This window comes from Desmodus rotundus, chromosome 6 (genome assembly GCF_022682495.2).
Source record: "Desmodus rotundus isolate HL8 chromosome 6, HLdesRot8A.1, whole genome shotgun sequence".
NCBI classification, from domain to species: domain Eukaryota; kingdom Metazoa; phylum Chordata; class Mammalia; order Chiroptera; family Phyllostomidae; genus Desmodus; species Desmodus rotundus.
The window spans coordinates 15178210-15201820 of record NC_071392.1 but is presented as its reverse complement, the minus strand read 5'-3'; the positions used below and the strand labels follow the sequence as shown (position 1 = coordinate 15201820).

At 42.6% G+C, this 23611-nt stretch overlaps 1 protein-coding gene across 1 annotated transcript in view; it reads right to left on the bottom strand.

The window, feature by feature from the left end:
* Positions 1-23611, bottom strand: part of HYCC1 (hyccin PI4KA lipid kinase complex subunit 1) — a 109429-nt gene that overhangs the window by 2172 nt on the left and 83646 nt on the right. Inside the window, exon 11 of the mRNA XM_053926353.2 lies at positions 2549-2616. Within this exon, the coding sequence (XP_053782328.1) occupies positions 2549-2616 (68 nt within the window). The remainder of the gene's footprint in view (positions 1-2548; positions 2617-23611) is intronic.

Here is a 23611-nt window from a genome sequence, read left to right as displayed (position 1 = left end):
CAAGCCCAAGTTACCCTGGGATGCCTCCCTGATTCAGAAGAAACAGCCATGAAATGAAACTGCAGTTTTGGTGGCTTCAGAAAGTCAGAGGACTGAATTCCGTGCCCATCAAAAATGAGGACAGAGATAAAATAGTTTCCACTTTAAGCTGAGATCCCTTATCAGTCCACCCTCAGGATAAGTAAGGGTGAATTACAGTACAGCAAGCCTTGCCTGGGCTTGTGTTTCCCTCATCCAGACGGGCCTGGAAACCTCAAGTCTGAACCTGGATTAAACTGGTCCCATTGGCTAGTGCCCACTATGCATCTGGTAGAAGCCAATTAGAATCCTCCCTAAGGGAAGATACAATCATCCTACATTTTGTAATACTCCTATAATGATTGTAAAATACAGTGCCCAGCACACGAAGCTAACCAGTCATACAAGGAAAGGAAGCGCCATGAGCAAGGTCTATGATAAGTAACATAGACAACAGAAACAGACCTGCTGAGATGTCAGATATTTAAATTGTCAGCCACAGGCTGTGAAATAATGATGCTTCCTGCGTCTAAGGAAAGGAAAGCCAAGTCTGACAACCCGAGCAGGGAATTGGAAAGTACAAAAAGTGACACAGGCAGTTTAAGAAAGAACTAAGTAGAAACTCGAGGACTGAAAAAATAAAGTAATAGGAATTAAAATTTAAAATTCCATCAACAAGATTAATACAGATTATAACTAAAAAAGAATCAGTTAACTATAGATATGTCTGGAGAAAAACCCACAATAAAACACAGAAAAACAAATTGAGGGAAAATATGGTGAAAAAAAAAAGAGAGAGAAGATTAAAAAAAGGAGAAAAAATATAATGGGCCAAATAAAAAATACAAAATAACATGGTAGATTTAGCTTAAATACATCATTAATGATCATTAAGTTTAAATGGACTAAATGCTCCTGTTAAAGGATAAATATTGGCCAGTTGCATTTAAATATACAACTACATGTTGTTGGCGAGAGACACATTAAAACAAAAGGATTAGAAAGATTGAAAGTAAAAGGATGGAATGACGTACTATGCAAACACTAACTAAAAAGAATCTGTCACTAAATTGGTATCCAATAGACGTTAAGTCCAAAAGAAAAAGCATTCCTTGAAATAAAGAGGGTCACTTCATAGTGATAAAGACTCAATTCATTGGGAAAATATAAAAATTCCAATTTTGTATATACCTAATAACAAGGGCTCAAAATATATGACTCAAAAAATGTGTAGAATGAAAAGAAGAAATAGACAATCATCGTGGGAGATTTTAACACACTACTTCCCTCTTGGTAATTGAAAGAACACGCAAAAAATTTTAATGTACATTAAATATAGTTATTTATGTGTATTTATATATTATATATGTGTGTTCTCCCTAAAGGTTACATGATAAAACAGTGTATCCAACAATTTCAAACTACATGCGCTTTTTAAGCATATGAATCATTTGTAGAAATTGACCAGATAGTGAATCATAGAGCAAATCATATTTCAAAATATTGAATCATACAGAGGATGTTCTCTGACCTAAGGCAATTTAGCTAGAATTGATTTTTTAAAAATCAGAAATTCCTTATATATAAACATATATAAGGAATTTATAAACAAATGAAAGAATGCATTTCTAAATAATTCACAGATCAAACTAGGAATCATAAAGGACATCATAAAATACTTCTAGCAGAACATATCAAAACTTGTCCGTTGCAGCTAAAGGACTGCTTAAAGAGAAATTTATGGTCTTAAATACATATATTAGAAAAGAAAGTCTGAATTCATGTAGATAGGAGTTAAGTATCTACATTAAGAATTTAGAAAAGGAATAGCAAACTAAACCGAAAGGAAATAGAAGAAAAGCAATAATAAAAGTTAAGAGCAGAAATGAATCAACTAGAAAAATGAAGATACAGTAGAAAGTCTTAATAAAGCCAAAATCTGGCTCTTTGGGAAAACTAAAAATAAATGGTGGTATATTATACAATGAAATACCACACAGCAGTGGAAAGTAGGAAACCAGAACTGCAACAACATGGTAATTACTAACACAATGTTGAGTAAAAGAAGCAAGACAATAAAATATGTAAGTTCGGATTTCACTTATAGGAAGTTCACACTCAACTTAAACTAAACTACATTGTATCACTTAGGGATGCCAACCCCACTGGTAACACTACAAAGACAAGCAAGGAAGTGGCTGCCACGGAAGTGAGGCTCATGACCACGTTTGTTGGTGAGGAAGGGGCGTGATGGAGAAGGGCCTCTGGGGGACTGCTCAGGTGCCAGCTACAGCCTAGTTTTTGTCTTGAGTGGTGGTTGCGTGGTCTTCACTTCATAATTATTTATTACCATCATTTCTTGCACATATTTTTATGCATTTTTCTCAATGTGTGCTATAATTGGTCATCAAAAACATTTTTAACAAAAATATACACATATTTTGCATCAGATATTTTGAGACATTCTAATCATCTATGACAGTTCCCTTCACCATGCAAAATATATCGCTTTCATGTTGAGTCATCTTACCCATATTGATGAGGCACAGCTTACATAAATCAAAAATCTCAGGCTCATGAGGTTGATCAAAGTCGCTCCTAAAACACATATATACAATGATAAATGTTATTGAATAGTAAAAGTACATGTATTTACTTAAAGTAAATTTTGCCAGTTAACTCAGAGACACTAAAATCCTGTTTATTAGGCCCTCCGGAACCCAAAAGGCACAGAGGAAGGAGGTCAAAATTGGATGTACCATCCCGTGACACAGGAGCACTACCCAGCCACCTACCCCAGAGCTGGAAGATTAGTGTCTTGGATCCTTCACCCCGCAGAGATCCCCAGCCCTGGGGCCTCTCCCCAGGTGCAGCCCTGTCCTTTGCCATCTCAGCATTGCCTGAGGATCCAGGATTTTGCTGTCCACATCACACCCCAGCACTGGACAGATCTTCCAGGGACAGGCAGTGCACTGAAGAGTAGGATGCTTGGCTGGTACCACAGCCTGCTCCAGGCCAGTCTCTCTGGCCCCCAGGTGGTGTCAAGAATTTCTTGGGACCTGGCTTCTGGCATCAGGAATTCCCCGGAATGTTTCCTGATCTTCCATCTGGCCTAGTCACCTAGGGAGAGGGTCTGGCCAGGGGTATATTACCCCGCCCTGGCTGATCTCGCTTCGGATTCACTCACTAACCATAGACTACACCCCTTTCGCCTACTGCATTTTTCCTGACAACGATTTCCCCATTATCCTGCTCTCCCAAAATCATTCTCAGCCTTGCTCTGAGCTGATGGCCTTGTTTCCTAGGTCACTAAAGAGATATAAAAGCAGTGGGAGAGGATTTTTTTGAGTCCCCATCACCACACCTGCCCCTCTGCCCACACCTGTGCTCTGCCTTCCCTCCCATTTCTGTGGGTGCCTGTCCACACCCCCAGCAAAGCCAACTCCTCAACACCTCTCTCTCCCCTCCTCTAGGACATGGCCCTTTTTTGTTTTGTAAGTAATGCATCCTTATTTTATTGAGATTAAATCAAAGGGAAATATTTCATGTAAGACATTGGAGGAAATCACTTAAAAAATACTTATCCTAAGGGTAAAATCTAAGTTTGGAAATAGAACAGTCACCCAGCTTCTATTAGCAATAGGACAGCTCCAAGGGGTCACTGCAGAGAGACAGGCAAGCCACAGGCTACCGGTACAGCCCCAATAAGATGGGTGAGTCCGGGAGCCTGGTCAGCCTTTTTGACATAGAAGAGAATGGGCTCTCTTGTACCTGTTCCAAGCCAGCCCGACAGCAAAGCCTCCAGGACAATGTAGTGGACAATGTTATAATCAGTCACATCCCAGAGGTGACCCAGAAACAGGGAATAGCCAGCCATCAACACCAAAGGCTAAAGCATCTGACAGATGGGCCACTGCGATGGTGAGGGACTTCTGGACCCTCAAAGCCCTTCTGAGACCAGGCCATGCAACTCTATGCCTTCCAAGGACACACAGCTATGGCTCCCAGTGATTTTCAGGTGGCTATTATTGGTCTGGGAACTCATTCCAATACTTTTACAAGTGTGTAGCATCTTTCTAAGAGAAAGCCTGCTCTTGGACCGTGGTATAAGGAAGGGGACATAGCAGGAGGGAACTCTAGTTATGACTATTAATGGCCTTGGTCAATCAGTGGCTTTCATGTAAGGAGCCCAGATATTGAGAGCATCCGATTATATGGCCTCATGCAGGTTGGGGAGAAAGTAGAAATTAAAACAGTTGCTGAAAGCTTTTGGTTTTCTCATTCTTTATTAAGCCTGATGACTCAGACTGAATTGGGGATTTTTGTTAATAGGCAGGCGCATTCTTTTTGCACAAATGAGAGAACACTTCACCTGCTTTGCATATAGAAGTCACTGGATCAACCGTGGCTAATAATATGTTGAGTAGTGCTGTATACTCTGTTCTGCTGCATAATGCCTGTCACAATGAGAACCATCTCCAAAAGTAACCTGTTCGTGAAAATGTATTACCAGACTTGAAAGTGAAACAAAAGGTAGTTTTCATGGATGGTTACAAAGTTTCTACTTCACAGCGCTAAAGAGATGATGTGTAGGAAGGTGAGAAACTCAGTCCCTTTTCGGGCACTATTTGTCTTTCTGTTAAACATCCTCATAATATATAGGGAGCAGGATGAGTTTTAGTTTTAGTTTCATTTAACGTCATTTCTGTTACCTCGTAAAAACAGAACAATTTCCCCTCCAGAGGAAAAGGGCAAATGACGAGTAGCTGTCATTTCCCTTTCTCTCGTTAACAGAACACCGATTTTGTTCAGACGGTGCAGCCACAGCCCAAGGGGATGAGTCACCTTGGATGTAAGTTACTTACTCTGATGCCATTTCCAACCCTCTGTGGCTAGGATTGGCCTCTGACTGTTCTAACCACTGAGGCGGAAGCCAAAGTCTCCTAAAGGCTTCTGGGAAAGATTCTGCTTTCTGAGAAAAGAGGCAAGTGCGAGAGGAGAGCTTGCTTTGGCTGTTCCCCACCCATCCCCTGCCTTCGGATGTGGCTGTGATGCCCAAAGCTGCAGCAGCTGCCTTGCAATCACAAATCGGCAGCTTCAGAAGCCAATCAGCTGAGGGAGACAAGGCAGATGGGCAGAATAAGGCGGAGTGTGGATGGCATCACTGAGTTGCTGAACCAACCCTGACTTGACAACTTCGAGCCTTCTTGTTTATTAAGTAATGAATGTTAAAGTTTCAGCCCTTGTCTTTTACTTGCAGCTGGAAACATTTCCAACTGACAAGACAGACCTTTAATTGCTGGTTCGATGACTGCCCCATACCCACTATCTCAATTTGACTATTCTTAATGTTTATCACATTTGCTCTATTTTTGTATGTACATTTTCAATATGTTGGAAATAAGTTGTAGTCATTGTAGTACCAACCCTTCAGCACATCTCCTAAAATTAAGCACATTTTCCTACATGACCACAACGCCATCATCCCTCCTAAAAATATTACTCATTTTCTGATATCATCTCTGAGCTAGTCCTTATTCATCTTCCCCTAGCATTCCCCCAAATGTCCTTTTATGGTTGGAGAAAACTTCCATTTAAATGATGCACATGGTACTTGGCATTTTGTTTTACTTTTTCTTCTTCATTTAACCAAAAATAAACAAACAAATAAAAGATTCATCACTCCCTCTTCCTATAACAAAAAAGTCTCATTCTCCAGCCCTCAATGGCCTCTGAGCCCAGGACAGCCCCTCAGAAGATCTGGATTACGCTTCGGAGTTAGGATTGCAACAAATCACCAAGGAGCCTCAGCCACATACCTTTCATGGAGTGTGGCAAGAATTCCCATCGGAAACTTTTCTGGGATTGCGCTCCTGGTGTACTACTGTTCTTCTCAGCCAGACAGCGAGGCAGAGGATGGAGGACATTCCATGGGAAGTGAAGCTTCTCTAGTTTGGGGACCTAACTTTACTGCTCCTCCCCCAAATGCCCTACCCATCCCAATCCACAACAGACATGGAACAGTCTGAGAAAAACATGAATAGAAGGTGACTTTTTTTTTTTTACCCACAGTTGTGATCCTGATGACACTAACTGTGTGTTTGAAATCAGGAGCACTCTTGCCCTAGCTGGTGTAGCTCAGTGAGATCATGAGTACTCTTTATAAACATAACTAGGAAAAATTAAGATGCACCTACACTCTGGAAGAGAATGAGAGAGAGAGGAAAACAAAGCAAATTGTTTTGTGACATTTAAATTGGTGAAATCATGCCTCGGCTGGTGTAGCTCAGTGGATTGAGTGCCGGCCTGTGAACCAGAGGATGGCTGGTTCCATTCCCAGTCAGGGCACATGCCTGGGTTGCAGGCCAGGTCCCCAGTTGGGGGCATGTGAGAGGCAACCACACATTGATATTTCTCTGCCTCTCTTTCTCCCTCTCTTCCCCTGTCTCTGGAAAATAAATAAAATCTTTAAAAACAATATGATAAATTGGTGAAATCAGTGGAAATTTTGGTAGAGCTTTGTTATGTAAAAGGACAAATGTTGCTTGATTGTCTTTGCTCTTTTAAAAGCCTCCTGTTTTACTTAATTACAACTGCGATGCTCAGAGGACCCCCTCGATTTCAGGCGGGAGACTGAATGCAGCTGCAACGCCCCCTTTGTCAGGCAGAGCTTCCCAGAGTAATGTCGAAGCAGAGCCTCACCTAAAGGACCCTCCTCTCTCTTCAGTCGCCTGGTGCTTGCGGTTTTACTGTTTCCCCCCATTTCCCAAAATTGTGGTGTCACTTAATTCTCCCACCATTACTACATGCTAGGAGAAAAAGATTTCAAATAATAAAAAATGCATTTAATCTACTCTAGTATGGTCATAAACTGGAAGAATTCAAAGTGTTTTCATTTACTTCTAATTGGATTCTTCTAAAACCATTAATGGTTTATCCATTTCAACTGCAGAAAGTTAATTGTGTAGCCTATTGTAAGGGCTTTATTGCGTATGAATAAAATCAGAGCAATAGCTGTTGACAGATGGAGGCCTATTATTAATGCTCAAAGCCCATTATTTGGGGGGAAACATTCAGCCAGCTCTAATCAGAGACAAATTTTTCACACACGAAAATGGTTCAAGACATGTTTTGACTAAATTACCTGGGTTGCCATTCAACCCAGGAACGACGGTGTAGGGAATCTGTCCTTTAACATGTTATTTTTCCCACTTAAGTTTTCAAAAAGACAACTTCATTATGCGTGGTATAACTAATGCAAGTCACAAATAAAAGCTCCATTGCGTTCACACGAACATATATCCCCAACAACGAATGCTTGCTTCTGCTCATGACTACTTCACTTCCCAGTAGCGCTGAAAGCAGGACTTTCTCAAACTTGCACATTCCGCTCACCGAACGCAGCCGGCAGGAAGGTCCGCATCTCTCGCTGGACTGCGGGAGGCCACATGAGAGAGGAGTTGCAGGGCGGCGCGGTGAACAGCTCCTGGACCACGCACGGGCATTGCCACACGACCGCGTTGTGAGGAAAGTGCTGGACCGCGATGTCTCCTGGGGGCTCTCGAGAGAGGGGCCCCGCACCTCCTGCCTCCCCGCGGCCTCCCAGAACAATGCGCTCTGGCGGGGACCCTCTGGGCCTGTCGGTTGCTGCACTGGGAGAAGCAGACACTCCGCCTCTCTTGTCTCAACTTGGACGAGGATGAGAGATGACCAAAACGTCGCTGTCTCATAAAACCTAGGCCACGTGCAGGAAGACTTGTGAAGATTCCTAAAGAAGAAAGTGCTATTTTGCGCTTTGACATGTCGGGAGTCAGAGGCAAACAAGAGGTGGCCCTCTGCAGAGTGAAGTGGCAGCACGTCCCCAGATCGCCTCTGTGCTTGGAGGGACCCCTTGGGCCCGTGGCTCCCCAGGCCTCTCCAGGGCGAGGCTGCCCAGCCTCTTTCTCCTCCTCAGGGCCTCGACACATGGAGGCTCACTTCCTGCCGCTGCGCTGCCCGGGCCCTGGACAGATGGCAGGCTACTAAAGGTTCACGCCAAGCAGAAGTTCGGGGCTGGTCCTCGTAGGCTGATTGGCCTTCTTTCCAAGAGCAATGCAACCGAACCGGAAGGATTCCATTTTTTATGGCGATTTCAGGAATCAGTATTTTCTCTTGGTTGGAGGACAGTGGGTTTGGGGATGTTTCCAGTTCTTTGGTTCATAACATAATGGACAATAATTAGTGGCAGTTGTGGTCCAGCAAAATCTTTTTTTTTTTTTTCTGTCACAAAACCTTAGAGCATTGAGTCAAAAAATCCCTGAGGCCCCAATTCACCTCAGTAATGACCTAAAATATTTCTCACGAACAGACTCAGAGTCTTGACTGCCTCCATGTTTAGTCTAAACAACTAGTTGGCAGTTAATAGCAGAGTTGGTTGAAACATCTAAGATAACAAGACTTTTACTTTGTAAATGTTCTACCAAAGAAAGCCAAAAAGCTATCTTCAAAGCGTTCAACTTGACACATTCCAGATCAATTATTTAAATTGGGCTGCAAGTGCTTCCGCCTAAAATAAATGGCTTTGTTTGCAGAAATGTGTTCGGCACCACCCATTTGTCAAAGCTCAGCACCCACCGGAGGACGACGCTGTAGTCCTGGAAACGGGAAGCCCAGCAGAGAGACCGTCCAGCAGGCTGCCCCCCCACCCGCGTCTGCCTCACTCACCGCCCTCTCTCAGGGCCCAGACACAGGGCTGGGCGCTGGGCACAGGGCAGGCCCTCCAGAAACGAGCCCGTTTGCTGTGTTTACACGTGTGAAGACAGAGCGATAGCACGAGGCCCTGAGCAAGACGAGGACATTTCTCCACTTCATCTTTCACGCGCACGCGTGTTAAACCATGTGGAGAACAAAAGGAGCAGGTGGTGTTTTTTTTCCAAAAGGAAAATATTCCCGAAGTATATGGAAATATTAACACAACTTTGAAACCTCAGGGGGCTTCCCTAAGCAGGATTTGGCAGAGGTCAAAAAGGCCAGGTTAGCGCTTGAGGCAGCAACTAGATGGGACTGGGGAACGGGAGAAGAACTTTATAGTTCTTCAGCAGTGATATGTGTGCACACACGTTACACTGTGTTAGAGATGCACGTATAAATATGTATCCATAGCACATGGATACATACACACATAAGTATATGTACACCCATTTAACCAACTTCCTGTGATGGATCAGCGATGCTTTGGTCATGAATAGAGAAATGGTGAAATAATTCCCAGACTTTGGATGGAAGTGGGGGGTGGGGAGAAAACGGTTTCTTATTAGCATAAGACAACCAGCTTCTTAAAAAGTATCTTTCTCTACATAAACTATAAAAACCACTTAAAAAATGTGCCACTCTGCTTTCCACACCTGTAAGGAACAACACTGACACATCCAAAGTCAACATGAAGAGAAAAAGGAATTCTTATTCACGAGCCCCCGAACACCAGACCTTCTTTCTTTTGAAAGGTGCTCTTGTTGTGGTTCCAAGGAAGAGGACCTGGGAACTGGGAAATTGTTGCAAGGCTTGCACACAGATGGGTTTTTATTCCCCAAAGCAGAATATTTCCCCCTCACTACACATCACCTGATAGAATTACGCACTTGATTGAGTAGCCCAGAGGCCACTGAAACCTTAAGTTAACAGCCTCAAAGCAGCCCGAGGCGGAAGCGATGGGGAACACGGTCAGACAGGTCCCTCCAAAGGCATGCACGTTCCAGTTCAGACCAGCTCTGTTTTCCTACCTGGACGCACAGAAAATGCCGGCCCCCTTGCTGGAGGGATGACTCGACTCTAACAGCCTGGGTTCAGACCCAGGCTTCTCTACTCACCAGCCTTGTGGCTGCAGTCCGACTCATGGATTTCTTCAAGCCTCAGCTTCTTACCTCTAAAATGGGGGTAATAATAGTACTTAGCTCACACAGCAGCTGTGAAGCTTAAAACAAGTGGTTACAAAGTTTAAAACCATGGTAATGGAAACATGGAACAGACTGACAGCTGTAAGGGAGGAGGGAGTGGTGGGGCCTGGTTGAAAGAAGGGATTAGTCGGAGAACAAATATGCATGGCCCATGGATATGGACAACGGTGTGGGGATTGCCTGAGGGACTGGGGTGGGGAACTGGGGGTGGCAAGATTTATTTTTGAGTAGTCACAGATACAGAAGTTCATCTGGTAGAAGTTGGTTGAAATAATTGCATCTGGGCTGTTTGGGGTTAGGGTGTTAGGATGGCAGTGAGAGCTAAGAGAGAGGGATGGGTGCTCTAAAACGTTCATTCCATCATTCGTCCAACATTTATTGAATGCCCCCTATGTCCAGCGGTGAGGATATTAAAGAACCAAGACCATTCGCCTTTGTGCTTCCAAAACCTTAGCCATCGCCGGTGCTCCACCGAAGAGCGGCTGCACGATGGAGCAGGCCTACTGCTCCTCCGTCCATCACCTACCTGCCTTGCTGCCGGGGAGTTCGGGGACAGCCTTGAAGAGCTGCTTGTCAGCACGTCCTTCTAATAGGGTTCCCTTAACCCCACCATTCATGTTTTATTCAGTAGAGGAGAAAGGGGTGGTTGACAATAACCTCTTTATTACTCTTATCGGTGTTTGTGAAATATATTTTAAAAATACTTCCTGACACCAAAAAGAAATATTCTTTCAACAGAAAACTGGGACCCATCATGGCGTGAATGGGCAATGGTAACATTTGAGCTGTATAGGGAGGTTCAAGGTGAGAGTTACGGTGTTGGAGGGGGGCAAGGGGGACCCAGCCAAGCTTCCCCTACCTTCGCCCCTGAACTGCAATAGGTTGTAGCGAGCTGGGGAGTCCATAGCATGACCTGCCCCACGTCCCCCGCTGCCTAAGGAAGGCAATCCTTAGTCTCCAGCCCTTAGACTCCCTGCCTGCTTGCACCAAACAGTTATAGTTATAGCCAAGCAGGCACTGGAATTAACCCTAGTTTTCTTTTACAGAATGCTAACCCTAAACCCATGAAGGGCTAAGCAACTCTTCCCTTCCCCCATGTCCTGCTTCTCCACACCAGCCATAAGTTTAGAGCCTGCAGAGAACAGGGCTGTGAGGTAGCCCCTGCTATTTTTTTCAGCCCCCTTTTCCTTACAATGACTTTCTTCTGTGCCCTCCCACTGGCCCTGGATGCCAAGGGTCCCAATTTCAGGGCTCCTCGCTTCAGGAGAGCCCTCTCAGCCTCACCCTGTCACAGTGTCCCTTCCCAGGGTCCTTGTGAATGGCCGTAACCACGAAGGGAAGGATGAGATAAATGCATGCATCCTCCTCTCCAGCCCTGGGGACCGAGGCCTGCTCTATGCCTCCCAAAGGACTGATGTTGTATAAGAGGGTCCCTGCAGGCACGGTGTTTCAACACGGTGTTTTCAACGCTTTGTCTTTAATGGTGTGTTTCAAACTCTGTTGGGTGAAAGGGGTTGGAGTTTTTTAGGTGGTAAGTTTTTTCTGAAGCAGCTCAAATCTCCCCATCTTGTGCTGCTAACAACGGCAATTCAGTATTCTATGCATTTCCCTAAAATCCCTTTTCATCCTCAAAACCTGAGGGCTGAAATCAGGGAATAAAATTGCCACATGCCTACAATTCAGCAAGATGGGACACACTACAAGCTATAAATTATCTTTTATGTAAAGTGAAAACAAGTTTAATGATCAGTAAATATTATATAGACACTTTGGCAAAAACACCCTGGACTTTTAAAAGCAGTCATCAACTACCGTATCTGTGTTAGGCAGGCTGAAATTCTAAAAAATATATTCGATATAGATTACTCATGTATACACACACTCCTTTTCTGGTAAATCATTCCATTTATATTAATTTGATGTCAGAAAAAGCTTCAACTGGCTTCATCTTTGAATTTCCCCTTTAAATGAAAATATTTGAATTATCAAAAAAAATCATTTTGGACAGAGTTAAAAATGCATATGTATAGTATGTTTATTTACTAAAATAGTTTCTTTAGAACTATAATTTTCCCCCTGCGTGTAGGAGCATTCTAGGTGTGATGGAAAGATAAATATGTATAATTGAATAAAAGGCCTAACGTTCATTCTTCCCTTCTCATTCATATGTAACCCTTTCTACAGTAACAGGCTCTGTCAAAATTTAGTTCTATTCGAGGCGTTTATGTGCCAATGTTCTCTTGTAAAAACATCTCCGGAGGTATTGGCAGAAATGACAGAAATGTAAAAGCTGTGTACATAGTCAAGGGGGGGGGACCTAGCAAGTGCTAACCCCCTTTGGGTGGGTCATCCCTCTGGGAGCCCAGGCCCTTCATCCCACAGGCCTGTGGGCCCCCCCCAGGGCACCAGCCTTCCTTACACCTTTGCCTCCTTGTGAACTGCATTTTTCTCAACTGCTAAGGGATGTTCAGCATTCTTACCATTCTTCCCTTGCATAAACCTTATTCTACCCGCCCCCACACTGACAGAGAGTCAAACAACCCTGAAAAGTTTTAAAAGCATCATTTCCACATTGCAAATCATCCATCATATTTCATCTCCTGTAATCCATTAATCACTTCTTAGCCAGTTGTCATAGTTTAATTTTCCACCTTTTAGATCTCCTGGGTGCAGTGCTAGTTCTCTAAACGGTAACCTGTGGTGTGGGACAAAGAGAGCACCAAAGCTCAGCAAGGCAGAGAGGCTGGTTTTTATTGTTGTGAGTTCCTTGTTCCGTACACACTGTGATACCCGGCTAGACGAGCTCCGTGGCTAATGTTATATTTGAAATGAAAAAGATTCCAAGTTCTTCAAAATTTGCATTCTCAAAAGCTGTCGTCTTGAATTTCTATATTTGAAAAACAATCTTCTGAAAACTAAGATCGGATTAGTCGGCTTTGCAAATTCCAGCAAGAGACTGAGTCCATATCGCTTGAGGATCTATTCAGTCGATTTCCCTTGCTTCCCCCTAGCCAAAAAGATAAACCATTGAAAATTCTTATCTAATTACTTTTAAAAATCATTTTAAAGTATTCAACATACAGCTAGCTAAGCTCCCTGGGAGTTATGGTACAGAAAGAACAAGGGATAAGAGGACGCAATGCTAAGAACTGGAAGAGGAAAATTCGTAAATCGAATATGACTATATAGCAATGGGACAAAGCAGACTTTATTGGGCAGACTGCAAGTCTGGTTTAGTTATTTCTGAACTAGCCCTGAATTAATTTGTTCAATCTGACTGCTACAGAGCTGGTTTAAGGGCACACCGTTCACAGTTGCATGATTTTTTTTCGCATGGCAATTAAGCTGCAAGGCGAAAGCATTCAGCTGTCTAGCAAATGCTTAGCCCAGGAGGAGAAGTGGGCTCTCATGCTGGTTTGGCTGCAGACTCCTGACTGGATGACATCTCTATAAGTGTCTGTGCCTTAGTTTTGCCTTTTGTACAATTCTCTTTGGTTCTTGCATGGATCCTTAGAAAGAAAGAAAGAGAGAGAGAGAGAGAGAGAGAAAGAAAAAACTGTTGCATTGAGCATTCCCTGGCAGAGAGAAGAAAGGCCTTGTCCACGCCAATCTGAAATTTCTCTGCCCCTTATTGTTTTCCAAAGATGAGTCTTCTTTGACCATCTGGGAATCAGAGTGCAAATCCACCCTTTATTAGCTCTGAACATCTGGCAAATGACTTAACTTCCCTAAACCCACATGTATTCAACAGATACTGAGTTACTATATGCCAACCAGTCTTCTAGGGGTTGAACAAGACAAAGCCTGCACTCACTAAGCTCTCATTCTTATGAAAGGAGAAACAATGGGCAGATGGATAAAGAGGCATTTGATATGCTGTCAGGTAACACTAGGTGCTGTGAAGCAAGGGAAAATAAAGCAGGGTGAAGGAGAGAGAGTGAAGGAGGGAGGCTGTTTCGGCAACGCCATCAGGACAGGGCTCCCTGGGGTGTGAGGATGGATCAGAGGCTAAGGGAAGTGAGGGACTGAGCCACGTGGGGGAGGCAGCAGGGGAGAGAATAGTGGCTGCAGGTGGGAACAAGTTCCGCGGATCCCAGAGTGGCTAGGAGTCAGCACGGCTGAGCCAGGTCAGTGGGAGGCAGAGTGGAAGGAGAAGAGGAGGTCGGGGAGGCCCATGGGGCCAGTGCACGTGTGCCCTCTGGGCCACTGTGGGACTTTAAATGTCATTCAGTGACGGGAAGTAGTCAGAGAATTTTAGCAGAGGATCTGGTTTCGTGTGATAGAAATGACTCGACTGATTTTGTGGAGAATGGACTATCTGGGTGTAACCGTGGAAGCAGAAGACCAGAAGGGAGGTTGCAGTAATGACTGTGGCAAGAGATGACAGTCATTCACTCATCTGTAGCATGAGGATAATGGTAGCAACAACTCCTTGGCACTGTTGCGAGAATTGAACGAGATAATGTAAGTGGCTTACATCGCGCCTGACACATAGCGCAACTCAGTGGTAGCATTACTAATGTTACCATCATGATTATTTGTGGGAAATTCTTCAACCCAACTGGTAGCTCCTTTCTTAAGCTTTGGCACTCCCCTTGCTTGGGGGATTCCAAATAGTCCTTTATCCCCTCTAAACATTGCCTCCTGTGTCCTAAAGCAGCCTTACATACAACATATTTGGTCAAAGATGTTCAAAAGGCTTTCTCAGGACTATTTTTATTCATCGTGGTTGTGAGCCCTGCCTTGGTGACAGCAGAGGCAGCACGGAGGAGAGCGCTGGTACAGTACCACTTCCCAGGGGACAGTCGGTCCTGTGGTGGCCCATTTTGGATGTCACAATGACAGAGGTCAGGGCTGGCACTTGGTGGGTGAGGTCCAGGGACACTAAATGGGGTGGCCCTGCCGAATAAATGATTTCCTACTCAAACTGCCCATGTTGTCCTTCCAGGAAACATTTAGGTGGCAGGAGAGTCCTTCTCCGTGCAAGGAGTACACGGCCCCACTCCAGGGCAGATACACAGTGGGGCGGGGATACCAGGAGACACTGCAGTAGAGGAACGAGTATTGGGCTCAGGGTCGGGTCTCAGTGTCAACTATCACGATAGAAGTCATGGGAACTTAGATATTTCATTCATTTGGCTTCCTTATCCATAAAAACAGGAGAATTTTCTTTGACTACCTCCTGGAAAGGTTAAGGAAATTCAATAAGATAATGCCTGTGTGTTCATTTATTAAAAATAAATCACTTTGAGGCCGAACGAGCTGTCTCTGCACACACACGTCACTGATGAGATAGCAAATACAGCCTCTGCCCAAGAGAATTCATAACTCAGTCATCAGCAACAAAGACCTGCTAGCTCCCATTAGAGAAGAGAGTAGGAAATGTGCTCGTAAAATCGCACGCCTGGTTTTCACTAGCCAAACATTTTATATTTAATTACACTTTGCAAATGGTTTTCTTTTCATTTCTTTTCACCCCTGATTAGCATATTTTCCTAAGTATATTCATGCTGTACTACAATATATTAAATAAAAGGTACTTAAAATGGTACTTAGGCTTTGTAAAACAAAATTACAAGTAAAATTGTTTATGACACCTACCTTCTTTTTAAACTAGGAAAGGAGAGAACAGATTTCTGGCCAAGACAGAGGCTTAGGTAAACACACTTTGCTTCCTTGTACAACCACAGACAGAATCACAACTAAACCTCAAAACAAGTAACACTGAAAACCATCATAAAATCGAGCTGTATGGAAGTCCAACCACCAAGGATTTAAAGAAGCCACATTCATCCAGATGCAGAGTCATGGCAGGGGTGGAGAGGCAGTCCCATATTCACGTGTGGTAGGTAAAAATTGGGAGAGATACCTTGGGAGCAAGCAATCCTAGCCCAAGGCCAGACTGCACAGCCCAGGGGGTTTCCAGCAGCGGGAAGATAAATTCCCATAATTTCTGGCTGTAAAAACCACTGGGGTTTAGGGTGGCAGAAAAATCTGCTGGACTTTCAGGAGACTCTGCTTAAATGGCCTGCATTGACTTAGAACGTATACAGACCCATCCCCTCTGGAATTCAGCACCATGGCAACAGCTGGAAGGGTACCAGTTGCATACAGGAAGTGGGTGAAGTGACTGGAAACAGGGCAAGTGCTGGGCAAACCTCCAGAGGCCAGTTAGCAGCACTGTACCCCCTCCCCCAACACACACACACACACAAAGCCAAAATGCAGGTTGCCCTGCCCTGGCAATTACCTAGGGCTCCTCCCCGCACAATTTTCACATGCCTTTTCTACAACAGGCCATGCTACTAAGACAGAGTCAAGGCAGCTCTACCTAATACACAGAAACAAATACAAGGAGACTGCCAAATTGAAGAAACAAAGAAAAATAGCCCAAACGAAAGAACAGAACAAAACCCCAGAACAAGAACTAAATGAAACGGAGATAGCCAACCTAACAGAAGCAAAGTTCAAAACACTGGTGACCGGGATGCTCAAAGAACTCACTGGGTACTGCAACAGCATAAAAAAGACCCAGGGAGAAATGAAAGTTACACTAAGTGAAATAAAGAAAAATCTACAGGGAACCAACAGTGAAGGGGAGGAAGCCAGGATTCAAATCAACAATTTGGAGCACAAGGAAGAAATAAGCATCCAACCAGAACAGCAAAGAGAAAAAAGAATTTTAAAAAATGAGGGTAGTATAAGGAGCCTCTGGGACATCTGGAAACATACTAACATCCAAATCATAGGAATGCCAGAAGGAGAAGAGGAAGAGCAAGAAATTGAAAACTTATTTGAAAAAATAATTAAAGAAAACCTCTCTAATTTGGTGAAAGAAATAGACATACAAGTTCAAGAAGCACAGAGTCCCAAATAAGATGAACTCAAAGAGGACCACACCAAAACACATCATAATTAAAATTTCAAAGGTTTTCCCTGGTTGGTGTGGCCCAGTGGATTGAGTGCCAGCCTGTGAACCAGAAGGTTGCTGGTTCGGTTCTCACTCAAGGTACATGCCTGGGTTGTAGGCCAGGTCCCCAGGCAAGAGGCAACGAATCGATGTTTCTCTCTCTCTCTTTCTCCCTCCCTTCCCCCTCTCTACAAATAAATAAATAAAATATTTTTTAAGCCAAAGGTTAAAGATAAAGAGATTATCTTTAAAGCAGCAAGAGTAAGGCAGTTACCTACAAAGGAGTTCCCATAAGACTGTCAGCTGATTTCTCTAAAATAGGAAAAGAAACAATCCAATGGCACAAATTAAGCTTTTTCTGTTTTGTTTTGTTTTGTTTTTGTTTCAATTATGATTACCTTCTTTTTGGCAAAATAATCTCATTGGGAGAAATACTGATCTGGTAGAATAAAATTAAACTGATGTCTTATCAAATTCATTTTGCAGTCAAAAAATAGCTACTTTGATACATTCATTCATTCATTATGCATTTACTCACTAACAGATCATAATTATTATCTATCATAGGCCAGTTTTGAATAAACTTTACAAATTTATTTTAAAGAGCACTCCTAGCCCAAATAAATGGCAAAATAGGTATAAGAGGTGTAGGGGCAACAAACACTAAAAGCTAGACTTTGTATAATTCTTTGAAAGAGACAATTTTCTTTAGTTAGTGAAATAAATTATTAATAACAAAAAAAAGAATTGTGTTAAAAGGTACTGAGGTTAAAATTTTGATAAACTAAGTATATTAATAAGATTAATTACTTTGTCAGACATAAGACTATCAGCTGATTTCTCAAAAGAAACCTTGCAAGCAAGAAGTATCCAAAGAGATGAAAAACCAGGACCTACATCCAAAATTACTCTATCCAGCAAAGCTATCATTGAGAATTGAAGGGCAGATAGGTGCTTCCCAGATAAAGTCAATTTAAAGGAGTTCATCATCACCAAGCCCTTATTATATGAAATGTTAAGTAAATGGACTTATCTAAGAAAAAGAAGATTAAAACTATGAACAGTTAAATGATAACAAACTCACAACTATCAACAACAGAATCTAAAAAAACAAAAACAAACTAAGCAAACAACTAGAACAGGAACAGATTCACAGAAATGGAGATCCCATGGAGGGTTATCAGTGGGGAGAGGGAAAGAAGAGAATGGGGGGAAAGATATAGGGAATAAGAAGCATAATTGGTGGGGAGAAAATAGACAGGGGATGTTAAGAATAGTATAGGAAATGGAGAAGCCAAAGAACTTATATGTGTGACCCATGGACATGAACTCAGAGGGAGAATGCTGTAGGGAGGAGGGTATAGGGTGGAGGGGAATAAAAGAGAAAAAAAATGGGACAACTGTAATAGTTGTCAATAAAATATGCTTAAAAAAAGAATAGTATAGGAAATGGAGAAGCTATATATGTATGACCCATGGACATGAACTAAGGGGGAGAATGCTGGAGAGAATGGGTGTACTGGGCAGAGTGGGGCAAAAGGAGAAAAAATGGGAAAACTTTAATAGCATAATCAATAAAATATACTTAATAAAAAAAGAAAATTCACATATCATTGTAAACAAAGAAGCAGTGTGTGTCAGCAATAATTCAAAAGGAGGGATGGGGATTTATTTTTATTACCCCAAAGGCTAATGTGTTAACTCTGAAAATAACTCCAAATAGGATATTATTAAACATTAAAAATTATAAAAGCTAGAAAAATAGACTGGCATATTTCTCTTAGCTATGGAAGAATAATACATGACAAAATGGAGGCCATTTTCATATATATATAAAATATAAAACTTTCATAAGAGTGCAAAATATAAGAATACTGATCAAAGAGAGAAACATGTAATAAACTGTTGAGAAAACTTTACTGCCCAAACAAGTTTCAATATAGAAGATAAGCACCTTATTCTACTTGGCTTACAAACCATTTACGCATGCAGACTTGCAGACATCAAATTACCCCAGTGAAAAACGCACAGCCTTCCTGGATTTCTCTAACAAGGAAACGCACATTCTAGGGCACAATTATACATCTATTAAAAAATTCAAAACAAAGTAAAGCTCAGATTGGGTGCACTAGTTGGTGGAGGTTGGGGATGGATGGCGTTGGGCGTAACTCACAGATGAACACAGATGTCACACGTGCAGATGCTTTTTATGATTCCAAAAATCTGCCTAAGCAATGAGCCATAAAAGAACTAATATCGTTACGGTTGCTAGTTTTAGGGGACTCACAGTGGAATAGTGACAATTGAATCATTATGTTCAAAGTGTCGAGTAACCCTGGACAAGTCATTTAACTGCTCTTGGTCTTGCTGTTCAGCTGCCGGTGGTGGGCTGGATGAAAGGGACGGCTCTCACGTTCAGTGTCCAAGCCAATCACCTTGCCGGTGCTGGTCCCACCGGAGAACTAGCGTGTCTCGAAGAGGTGGGAAAACTTCCCTTTTCACCTTACTTAATCCAGGTAAGATCTGCCTGGGTTTTTAAAAATAGACTTTTATTGTGAAAAAGTGACAGCACCTGGGGACAACGAGCCAGAGACTGGCTGAGGCTGGCATTTTTATTACCGGAGTCCCTGCAGGTGGCCTCTGCACAAAAGCCCTCAGCCCCTAGACTCTTGAACCTAGGAGATGTTCGGAAAGTCCACAACTATTCCAAAACATCTGCTGAGGGCTTTCTGGGTATCAGCACTTCGTTGACACAGATGTTCTCCCGGGGCTTACCTAAACGAAGCGCAAGGAAATCATTGCGAGTGTGCAAAACATTTTGAAGGACACATACGTAGAACCAGGCTGACACTTGTTAAAATGCAGATTCCCGTGCTCCACCTCCACCTCCCTCACCTGGAGCCAGAACCTCTGTTGATAAGACTGAGAAATCTGCCCAGAAAATTCTCATGCAGGCGGTTTAAGGGATACCCTTAAAATCAAAAGTAGACTTAAAGGAGTTGTAAGATCATTCTTGCCCCCAAATTTCCTGAGTCTATCATTTTGGTTTTGGTAATGTAGAACTCAGAAACAGCTTAAGTGATGAGAATGGGGCAGTGAGTACAGCACATTACTGTACAATGGAGTAGCAGGAAGGTCCATTGACAAATGTCTTTTGGAGGATTGGGTAACTCTTCATTTTATTGGATGACAGGAGTCCCGACGCCTCTAGTTTTCTTTCCCCTGAGACTCCCATTGTATGCTCCGTTGAAGCAGCTCTCCTTGGTGAGATATTCTGGTATAGCGCTGCTATGGAACACATAGCCCCAGTGTTTCAGTGCCCAGATGCAACTTGGTTCTTCTTTTGCTTACGATTTTGGTTTTACTAAATCTCTCTCCTGGTCTTCCTGGTACTATGCAGAGGAAAGGAACGATAAAACAACATTCCCCAACAATGCTGGTTAATTCCAAGCATGTCTTTGATCTATGTCTTTCGAAAATGGCATTTATACCTCCTCCTTTTGTCACCCCATCAGTGATGCTCTCCCCTGTCACTAGCCACCTTCCCAGCATCTAATACACCCTGCACTCCAGCCAAACGGATTCTTCATTCCTGTTGTCATCAAGAATGGACCTTACGCAGACAGGTCTGGCCTTTGCCCTGAGCTCTGGGAAGGTGATCTCTAATTCTTGGTATGCCCGGCCTAGTGAGAGTGTCTCTGTTTACCTGGGGGCTTTGGACCACACAGGATACACTAACAATGTGATTTATGGGAGGGGCTTCAGGCCAGGCAGTATCAGCTTGACTTCCAGAGGGACGGAGAATGAAAGTTAGCCATGCAGGAGGTGAAATATATCTACATGTGAGCCCCAATAAAATCTCTGTATGTCAAGGCTCAGGTGAACTTCCCCGGCGGGCAATACTCCACATATACTGTCACACATCATCGCTGGCAGAAGCTAGTGCTGTCCAGGACTCCACTGGGAGAGGGCAACAGGAAATTCTACATGGAATTCTGGACTCTGCCCCATGCACCTCTTCTACAGGCTGACTTCAATCTGTATGTTTTTACTGTAATAAGCCATGAGCCTGACAGCTTCTAGTGAGTTCTGGGAGTCCTTCTGGTGAATTACTAACCCTAAATGTGGTCTCGGGGACTCCCTAACTTTGCATGGCTATCATGCTCTGAACACAGCAAGGCCTTTCATTCTGCCAGGCCTCTCCTCCCACAGCTCCCTCTGGCTAACACTCCTGTCCCCACAACCCTCCTCTCCCCTACTCATCTGGCAAAATCCTGTTCTTAGATTTGGGATGATTAAACAGCACCTCTTTTGTTGCGTCCTCACCATACCCTTCTTTTGGACAAACTTAGTGTCTTCCATGCTCCCACACTGTGCTCCCACAGTTCAATCAGGAGACCTAGCACAGAGAACCATGTCCTTCTCATCTCTGCATCCCAGTACCCAACAGAGGGCTTGGGATATAGCAGGTACTTAGTACACGTGTATGGATTGAATGAACTGCATATAAACACAACTAAGATAAAGAGGAGATAAATCAGGCTATAAAAAATACACAAATGAAGTACAACTCAGTGGAAAATATGTAAAGCCATTAATAAGCATTGGCAAGGAATATCAAGTAATGTCTGTTTAACATTTAATATTATTTATCTTTATTAACCAGAAACAGCCAGTTTTCTTTTTTTTTTTAAGATTTTATTTATTTATTTTTAGACAGAGGGGAAGGGAGAGAGAAAGAGTGGGAGAGAAACATCAATGTGTGGTTGCCTCTCTCACACACCCCCTACTGGGGACCTGGCCCACAACCCAGGTATATGCCCTGACTGGGAATCGAACCAGTGACCCTTTGGTTTGCAGGCTGGCACTCAATCCACTGAGCCATACCAGCCAGGGCCTAGTTTTCTTTTAATATGCAAAATGAGAGTAGGCCTGCTAAGATAAAAATTATTTACCAGAGAAACACATGTATAATTTCAGGATTAGGAGCTCTAAATAATGATGTGTAAAATTTTACTAAAATGGGTAATTTTTCATATTTTAAATTGATAAGATTTGTTTTAGAAATCCAATTACTCTGGGAAATAAAATATATCATTACATCTCCCTGTTGTTTTCCTGGCCAACTAATTTTAGTTAATTTCTAGTGAGTTATCGTAAGAAGGCATTTCAAGTATATACTTATTCTTTCTGAAGTATGTTCACTCAAAGAATACCCTGCAACCCAAAGCACAAATTAGAAAGAATATAAGCACCTCTGTGCTCATTGCAGCATTATTTACAATTGCCAAGATCTGGAAGCAGCCCAAGTGTCCATCATAGATGAGTGGATAAAACAACTATGGGACATTTACACAATGGAATTCTACTGGCCATAAAAAAGAAGAATATTTGACCCTTTGTGACAGTATGGATGGACCTGGAGAACGTCATGCTAAGTCAATAAGCCAGTTATAGAAAGACAAAAAGCATATGATTTCACTCACATGTGGAATCTAATGAACTGAACAAGCAAAATAGAGACAGACTCATAGAGAACAGGTTGCCAGCTATGGGAGGTGGTGAGGGGGTGGAGGGACAGAGCCGAAAGGAAAAAGGACTCATGAACATGGACAACAGTGTGGTGATTGTGGGGGCAGGGAGTGGGGTGTAAGGAGGGTAAATGGTAATTGAAAATATAGAATAAAAATTTTAAAATAAAGACATAAATAACTTTTCCACGCCAAAAAATATACCCTTCAAAAATTATGTTGCTCTCATAATTTCATGTTTCTATTTCTGTTTTATTATTTTACAGCAGTTCTTCAATTAGGGTTCATCTGTTTGGACTTGCACAAAAGCCAACAGCAAATAACATTTCATGGAAATGCTAAAGTAATAAACATGCAAAGTGCTCATTTACACAGGTTTTGGTTTCAGGGACAGGCAAGAATTTCGTGACCTTTTGGCTTTGTATGATAGCATCTGTGGACAATTACTGGAATTGGACCCTAGCAGTTTGGTGGCTGCTTGGAGGCACTTAACCTTAGAAGGTATCAGGTAGACAGGGTGCCTGTAAATGAGAGCAGTGGTATATAGGTTGGTTTGTTTTTCTATTTTTGTTTTTCTTGGCTCATTTGTTAATTGTTAATTATAATCAATTGGCCTGGTACTGAAGTTCTGTGTGGTTTTGGTTTTATACCAGTCAATCTTTGGTAATCAGTCTTGATACTTTAAAAGAAAACTTTTAGTAACATCTTTGGCAGCAAGATAATTTACCCCTAAAATAGTCCCTGGAAAAAAATCATTGACTGTTCCCATATCTACATGAAGTACAACTTCGTCAAAATGTTTTTAATTCTAGAACTATACTTTAAAGTATATTCTAACTAGCCCTGGCTGGTGTGGCTCAGTGGATTGAGCACCAGCCTGCGAACCCAAAAGTTACCAGTTCAATTTCTGGTCAGGGCACATGCCTGGGTTGTGGGCCAGGTCCCCTGTTGGGGGCATGCAAGAAGCAAGCAATTAATATTTTTCTCCCTCTCTTTCTCTCTCCCTTCTCCTCTCTCTGAAAATAAATAAATAAAATTTTTAAAAGTATATTCTAACTAAATGTTGCTTGTCATGTAGCCTCAACTTAACAAAGCAAGATATCCATCTTTTTCTCAACAGGAACAAACAGTGAAGTAAGACAGATGTATTTGAAGATTGGCTAGTAATTGTTATAAAAGTATAGTGATTGACTTCATAGGAGACTACACAACATTTGCAA